Below are 8,867 nucleotides of genomic sequence, written 5' to 3'. Positions count from 1 at the left end.
ACGGGGGCAACACTGAGGGTTGCGATCTGTTGCCGGACACGGAAAAAGACAAAAAAAAAAAAAAAAAAAAGAAATGAGGAGAGAGCTTGCCAGTTAGGTCAGTTGGTTACAGTGTGGTGCCGATAACACCACGGTCCAGAGTTTGATCCCTACACTGGCCAGCCACCAAAAAAATAAAATAAAATGGACATTAGATCTTCTTAATACCGAGGTCAAGGCTTCGGATCCCTGTACTGGCCAGCCACTGAAAAAAAAAATAAATTCTGTTTAAAAGAAAAAAAAAGAAACGGGGAGAATTTTTTCTAATAACCACTTGGCTGTCCTGTTGCCACAACTTCTGAGCAGTTAGCCTTTCCTCATTATATCAAGTGAGCCTAAAGCTTATCCTGCAGCTAAAGATTAGATATTCACTAAAAAGACAAACTGTTCAAGTAAGTGCTCAGTATATGGTAGACAGTTAGTTCTAGTACTAAAGAAGTTGGCTAGCAACTGCTATACCATTAAGTGTTCCCTCCCATGCCATATCACCTGTAGATCAAAAGCTTCAATGGCTTCCCATGGCACTCAAAATAAAATCCTAATTCCAAATTACCAAGGCCCTGCATACCATGGACCTTGCCTATGTCTCCAACCCCATTTCCTGCTACTCTCCCCAAAACTCACCTTGCTTTAGCCATTGACCTTCTGAAAGTTTAAAGCCCTTTTTGCTTAGAGGCCCCTGAAGACACTTTTAACAAGGCTCAGAACACTGACTGAGAATATGCTTTTACACAACAGATAAATCATAATCTGTCCTTAAACACATGAAAAGTTCAGAAAAGAAAATACAAAAGAATGTGAAGACAATATTTTTTTCTTCAAAGTGTAATTTTTAGGGGGAATGCTATGAAGGAAAAAAGTCACCTAAAATTGTTCTCAGTTTTATTTCCTCTTAGAAAAATCAAGTATTTAATTTTCGCAATGCAAAAGAAGAATAATTATACAACTTTACAAGAATATATCTACAACCATATCTCTATATGGAACTTCATTCCATTTTCTAGCACAAAATACAAATTTAGTGCAAAAAGGAAAGTCCAATAGTTCAGAAATGTTACAAAAGCAAATCAGTTATCATTGCAGATAGTTTACTCTGAAGAAATACAAAATACACACTGAGGACTACCAGGAATCTATTGTTTAAATCCAATTCTTCATTACTACAACCTTCTTCAAAAACTTAAAATCTAAATGAAGATATAGATAAACTGACCTCTCTTACGTTGATTACTTGACTGAGCCTCATCCTCACTGACATTTTCGCCAGGACCATCTAATTTTCTTTCCCGGTTTTCTTTGCTCTCACTGTTACTTCTCTTTTCAAACTTCTCTTCTTTTTCTTTTCTGTTTTGCGACTTCTTATTTCCTTGGCTGATGACACTTTGACACTGAAAAAAGGTTTTCTGAGTGAAGCAATTTTCATTATCATTTTCACTAACTTATCAAAAAATTTGTATAAGGTGCTTACCGCAGAACAAATGACAAAATAACTTTTATCAAAAATAAAAAACAACTTTTCAAAAGACACTGTTAAGGGCCGGCCTGGTGGTGCACTCAGTAGAGTGCAGAGCTCCCACCGAGGGTTCGGATCCCATGTAGAGACTGGTCCACTCACTGGTTGAGCGTGGTGCGGGCGCGACACCAAGGGTTGCGATCCCGTTGCCAGTCGCGGTACGGGCGTGACACCGAGGATTGCGATCCCGTTACCGGTCACATGTTTTTAAGAGAAAAGTCAAGCCACAAACTGTGGGAAAATACAGGGGTGCTTCAAAAAGTTTGTGGAGAAATAGAATTAAAAGATAATATAAATCTTTCCATGAACTTTTTGAAGTACCCTTGTATTTGATAAGTATATGATAAAGAATTTGTATCAAAAATACACAACGAGCCTCAAAACTCCTTTTTGAGTAATAAGAAAATTCCTTATTTTAAAAAATGGGCAAGAGTTGATCAGACACTTTATCAAAAAAATATACTGATGGCAGATATATGTGAAAAGATGCTCAACATCGTTAGAGAAATGCAAATTAAAACTACAATGCAATACCACTACACACTCATTTCTAATTCTATGGCTAAAATTTTTACAAACTGACCATATTAAGAGTTAGTGAGGACGTGGAATAACTGGAATTCTCATACACTGCTGGTGGGATTGTAAAGTTTGGCAGTTTCTTACAAAACTAAACAAATAGCTATCATATGATCCAGTCATTCTAACCCTAGTTACTTACCCAAGAAAAATGAAAGCATATAGTCTTGCAAAATTTTCTACACAAATGTTTATATAGCAGTTTTATTTGTAATAGCCAAAACTAGAATCAATCCACATGTCTGTCAAAAATAGGTGAAGGACAAACTGTTACATCCATAACAATGGAATATTACTCAGCAACGAAAAGGAATGAATTACATGAATAAATCACAAAATAATTAATGCTGCGTGAAAGTCAGGGAAAAAAATACCTACTGTATGATTTCACATATATAAAGTTATGGAAAATGCAAATTAATTTATAGTGAGAGAAAGCATATCAGCGGTTGCCTGGGATGTGGGGGGTGAATGGGAGGAGTTTACAAAGGAATATGCGGAAACTTTTGGGGGCAATGGCTAAGTTCATTCTCATAATGGGTGAAACACATATACAGTTCATACAGGTCAAGATTTATCAAATTGTATACTTTATGTATGCACAGTTTATTTATGTCATTTATACCTTAATTAAATTGTTTAAATTAATATTTCTACAAGTACACACCAATAATACTGCACAAATTACAATAAGCAAGGGAACAGTGTCAAATAAAAACATGTAACCAGATAACCATATAGGCTACCCACCCAAAAAGCCCCTTGATAGGATATTTTAGAGCCATCTTTCAGTGCTTCTTTCATAGTTAAAATTAAAAATCCATTCTTCATTTGATATATATGCACATATAGTATATACATGCATGTGTGTACATATAGTTAGCATTTCAACATATAAGATTATAAATCAAAGAAAACATACACATATGGCACAAATTTTGAATAAAAAAATAGGCTTCAATAAGACACATTAAAAATTATTCTCTTTATTTGTAGGCCTTACAGAGAGAAGAAACCTAGGTATATTTCCTCTCCCCCAAACATAAGGTTACCTCCTAAGAATACAACCAGATGAGAGAAATGTGATGAATGAAATCAGGTATCTGAAAAGTGGGTAAAACTATAAAAAGAGTAGCTGCCAAGTTTTCTGTATCTCTTTATCGATGTATATAATTTTATAAAAATTTAAAATTTTGATTATAATTTGTATATGTGCTCATTGTTACAGAAATAATAGGTAAAGCTGATCATGGGTAAAACTTAAGACACCAAGTTCATTACTAATACTCCCTACTGGCAGCATCAAAGGATGACTGCAAATTAAATGAAAAAGTAATTTTGCTGATAAATTAAGTCTTTAAATCTGTCCCCCAATATGACAATTCTTTAGATTTTAACTAAAATACATCCTGCATGTTAAAATGAAAATATCTTCTTTCTTTTTTTTTTTAAAGCCTTAAAATAATACTCACTCCAGTGTTCACTAATTCACTTGGTGTTGGCCAATTCGCCATATCGCTGAAATCGCTAGCCTAAGAAGTAATAAATAAGTGTTACGTCTGCAAATTAGTTTTAGAAATTTCAAATAGAAAAAATATTTTCTAAAAGTGACAGCAATTTTAAAAAATCATGTATACTTAATTATGCAGTCATTTGCCAAATTAAACCAAACATTTCTTGAAACAACAAAATGCTTTCAAATAAGAATGCTTTGGCCTTATGAACAAACTTCTGACACTATTTAACAACTTTAACTAAATTAAAATACACATGATAACAAAGGCATATGGAAATTTGGACAAAAGCTACAATTCTCTAGAATATTAATTTTAAACTAACATCAGTGATACAATTAGAAGAAAAATACTCTTATAATAATCTAAGAAGAGTTCCTAACAACAGTTTTTAAAATTAATATAGTTAAGAACTATTTCCTGTAAAAACATACCTTGTTGGATTTCTTTGTCTTGAGTTTTCCAGCTTTTATAATTTTGGGGGAACTGAGGTCTAAAAGAAAATACATAAAATTGTTTTTACAACTACTTCATTCAATTTGATATATTTAACAAAATAGCTATTAAACCAATTTCAGTAAGTCACTGTAGTCATCCTTCCCAACAAAATCCAAAGTTCTGAGACTCAAATTCCTAACAAGAAATCAACTTCATTTAACACACAGATTTAGATTGGTTCTTTGGAGTGCAGCCTTACAACACCAAGGTCACGGGTTCAGATCCCAAAATGGCCATCCACAAAACACACACACACACACACACACACACACACACACACACACACACACACACACACACACACACACACACACACGCCTTCACTGTCCAAATCATAATGGCCATCCACAAAACACACACACACGCGCACGCCTTCACTGTCCAAATCATTAAATAGAAAATATTAAGTTTATTTATACTGAACTGACCAACCCTTTCATTAATAGAATACAACATGAGAAAATTAGAAATATAATGTTTTAATACAGTAAAGTTAGCAACTCAGTTTCCAATGGGACACACTTTTCTACACAATACATTCATCAAGGAGCATCCAGAAAATAGGTCAGAAGACTTCAAACTAATTGTCCTAGGAAACAAACAGGTTTGGCAACCCTAATAGGTGGTACCTAGAATCAAGCCATAAAGAGAGAATGGTCTCTGAGTTTGTACAAGACCAGAATTACATCACCACTTGTCCTTATCTTGTATAAGAACATTGTGGTTGACAATAAAAACCAATATAATGTCTCCAAATGAAGAAGCTTATACATTGCACCCTTTGGTTTGGTTCATTACCTATAAAGATGACTGGATGGCAGGATCATCTAGCTAAACATGACATAAAGTAAATATTAAAAAGTAAAATAAACTTGGGATCTTTATCTACACATAACAAAATAATCCAGCAAAACATGAATCCCATAAATCATGGCAATGACCAATTTATAGAATAAAGCCATTTTTGAGTTATAATGCAGAAGCAGATTTAAGATATAGCGTACTTATTAAAGGAAGAGAGATGAGGAGTGAAGGTGTGATCAGGGATGGGCATACAGGGAATCTTAAATCTTGCAACATTCTATTTTTAAAATACTATGGTGAGTACACAGGCATTCCTTTTATTCTCCTTTATACTTTTGGTACACATATATATATGTGTACATGTAAACATATATGTACATGTGCATATGTAAATAATGGGCACATATGTCCATATGAATAAAATTTTCATTAAGAAAAACTAGATTCAGTAGTAAAAAAAATATAGGCAAGTAGGACAAAAAAAAAATGGAAGCTCATGCCTTTCCTAAATTACTAATAAAGAACAATAGTTGCCTGAACATTATCTAGAATGACTGAAATACGCTATGTAAACACTATATATATAGTATAATAGTTACAGTATACAATTTCTGGGAGACTTTTCCCTCAAAGAACATGGAAACATGCTCTAAATATTGCTGATTAAGTCAAGGGCCTGTCCATTAAGTAATATAGCCTTATACAAACTATTTGATGTATTGGAAAATAATAAGGGATAGGCTATCCAAACAAGTTTTATCTTTATTACAAATCAATTAGACATTTATAATCATGAAACCATGGTCAGAAATTAAAGATAAAAAAGTTATCCTGACCACATAAAAATCAATTTTTTAATTTCAGTACTAAATGATATAATTAAGTTTTAAAAACTGGAGAAAAATATGTACAGCATGAAAGTTAATAATGATTTTATTGATTAAAAGTACCATTATGTCCCATACGGTACTCAGACTTTGAGAATAACCTCTCACTAAGGTAGTAAAGAAGTCTGGGAGGGAAAAAATCGATCTTTATTTCTTCAGACATTTAGAAATAAAAGCGGGGAGCTGGCCAGAGCTCAGTTGGTTAGAGCGCAGCCTCATAACACCAAGATCATGGGTTTGGATCCCCACACCAGCCAACTGCCAAAAAATTGTTAGGAAAAGATATTTTTATTTCAGTCAATTCTTTTGAACTCAAAAATTTTGGATTTTGGGGCTGGCCAGTTAGTTCTGCTGGTTAGAACGTGGTGTTGTAACACCAAGGTTAAGGGTTCAGATCCCTGTGTAGGCCAGCTGCCCCGCCCCCAAAATACACATTATATATATATTTGAATTTTTGTCTAAATTTTAATCTTTCAAATTTAATTCCTACCCAGGAAATATAATGAGAAAAAGGTTACTGTTAACTGTGGAGTATCTATAATGCTGATGTTTTATTAGTGGAGTACCTTTATACATATATTGTAACTGGGATGTTTATGTGTATTTTATCAATATATAATTTAACCTAATCACAGAATATTTGACGAACTACGTTGACCAATGTAGTTGCACATTCTGGGACAGGAAACATATTATGGAGTGATTTCTGAACGTTGGTTACTAAGTGGCCCTCACAGTTAACTTACTTTTGCATGAGGAAGATTTTCCCTAAACACTCTTATTCACCTTGTCCCAATTCTTCCCACGAAAAGGGAATAAATTTCCTAATTAATGAGTTTAGTAAAAGGAACTTGTAAAGCCAGCACATTTTCTCTTTTTTCTTTGGAAGCAAAATGGTGACAAAAAGCAAGCACTCTGGTCTGCTCCTTCATGCTGCCAACTTCACAGGGGCAGACTTAACACGGGTAGAATGGGGACTTGCAGTTGTGCACCAACTAGGTAGATAAATCTGTCTAATTCCAAGTTTAGTGTAAGTAAGTCCTTTGTACTGCTCACTTAGATTACCACCAACCCAGTTTTTTTTCCAATTAAAAGGATAATGAGCTTAAAAAAAAAATCTGAGTAAAGGATGAACAAATGATTCAAAAAAGAGATACAAATGGCCAAACATGAAATGACATTCAATGACACTCACAAAGAAATGTAAGCTAAAACGAAACATTTTTCACTTATCATATTGACAAAAAAAAGAGAATGCCAAGTGCTGGTCAGCTTATAAAGAAATGGACATTTCTCTCACGCTGGTGGTAAAGTATGAAATAGTATTCTTTTCCAAGGGTAATCTGTCATCTAAAATGTATATGCTTTTTAATAAAGCAATTCCATTTCTGGGAAATTATCTGGGAATTTAAACAAGATTCAGAAACGTCTATATTAAGATGTTCACTGCAACTTTGCTGATAACTGTATTTAAATAACCTCTACATTCAGTAGTATGGTATAGTTAAAATATGATGTATCTATACAAAATAATGCAAAACTGTTAGGAATAAGAAAAATCTGTATGTATTAACATGGAAAGAAGCCCACTAGGTTTTAAATATAATTTTATATATACACATAGATTACAGGTAAAACAAGTCTAGGAAAGGAAATCTTTCATTTCCCCATGGTTTTAACTAAAATGGAGGTAATTGCCCCGCATGTCATTAGGGAAAATGTAAGACAGAAAAAACAAACCAACCTAGAAATTAAAAACTTTTTTAATTTTAAAATTTTAAAAATCTATACTCATCTTATGTACTGAACAAATACTGCTGCTATAACTATAAATAGTAATGCTGCCAGTCTCCCTCAGACAAAAGAAAAAAATACATATATATATATATATATATATATATATATATACATAAATTTTTTTTTCAAACAGATGAAACCTAAGAAACAAATTTAGCTACTAATAGCTCCAAGTATATATAAATACAAATGAACAAATGTGTGATCTACATATATCCTATTTTCAAACATCATTGGTGAGACACTATACACCAGTACAATTTTTTTAAGCAATATTCCAATATCATTAAAATGTTATTCTTGGCTGTCCAGTTAGCTCAGTTGGTTAGAGCATGGTTTTATAACATCAAGGTCAAAGGTTCAGATACCCTTACCAATAAAATGTTATTCTTAAACCCTGGGCATCTATGAGGAAATAATTTTAAATAGAAATGCCCCTACATTTCCTACAATGTTTCTAACTCTGGTAATAACATTTCTGGCAAAATTTTGTGGAATGGAATTCCTTTACCTCATTAATAGAGTGAGAGTAAATCCAGGTTTGGCCAGGAAAGACCTGGTTTAAGTCTGTTATTATAACGTAATTAATATCCTTCCTTTTCCCTAAGAGTATCCTGTTTGGTAGAATAAATTATACAAGCACCCTTTTAACACTCCTTAGTTTGCACCCACTTTGAACCCTAAATGACCTCTGGTCCCATTTCATTATTACTGAAGTTGCAAATTTGCTTAGGAAAATAGGAAGTCAAGACACTCAAGTTATAGATAACACTCTGGTACTAACAACTGGAAGAGATGAGTCCATCCTTTTAATTTACAAGGCCAGGAGTCAACTAGCTAGTTAGTAACAATACCTGTAACTAGAACCCAAGTCTCTCAGAACAATGCACTTCTGTACCACAATCTCATATCTAAATTACCTAAGTTATTTGACTACAAATAGAAGTTGTGGGAGAACATTGTAGACTCAGTGTTGGGAAGAGATTATGATTGCTACAGTATTTCAGGTCTGAAGAATGGTATTCCTGCAGGCCCAGAATGGATTTTAAGAAAGACAAATACAGTTGCCTAGAGAGAGACATCAGCAAAATTGAAATTCCCATGAACCACACCATACATCAGCAAGCATCACCTTGTTCTTAATCTCCAGTGAAGACTGGAGAATAAAGACCAGTAGATTAATTAAACTGTTAAATATTTTTCACAAGTAATTTGGAACAAAAATTCCTGAGTCTC

The 8,867-nt window shown here is 33.5% G+C and overlaps 1 protein-coding gene across 1 annotated transcript in view; it reads right to left on the bottom strand.

Annotated features, from left to right (window-relative positions):
• LARP1B (La ribonucleoprotein domain family, member 1B) overlaps window positions 1-8,867 on the bottom strand; it is a 117,800-nt gene that overhangs the window by 106,970 nt on the left and 1,963 nt on the right. Inside the window, exons 2-4 of the mRNA XM_008587374.1 lie at window positions 4,080-4,138; window positions 3,604-3,663; window positions 1,253-1,427 (exon numbers count right to left, since the gene is read on the bottom strand). Of these exons, the coding sequence (XP_008585596.1) occupies window positions 1,253-1,427; window positions 3,604-3,645 (217 nt within the window). The 5' untranslated portion in view covers window positions 3,646-3,663; window positions 4,080-4,138. The remainder of the gene's footprint in view (window positions 1-1,252; window positions 1,428-3,603; window positions 3,664-4,079; window positions 4,139-8,867) is intronic.

The sequence above is a fragment of the Galeopterus variegatus genome, unplaced genomic scaffold (assembly GCF_000696425.1).
Source record: "Galeopterus variegatus unplaced genomic scaffold, G_variegatus-3.0.2 Scaffold4359, whole genome shotgun sequence".
Classification (NCBI taxonomy): Eukaryota; Metazoa; Chordata; class Mammalia; order Dermoptera; family Cynocephalidae; genus Galeopterus; species Galeopterus variegatus.
The sequence above is the reverse complement of the archived record's forward strand: the minus strand, read 5'-3'. Positions and strand labels throughout refer to the sequence as shown.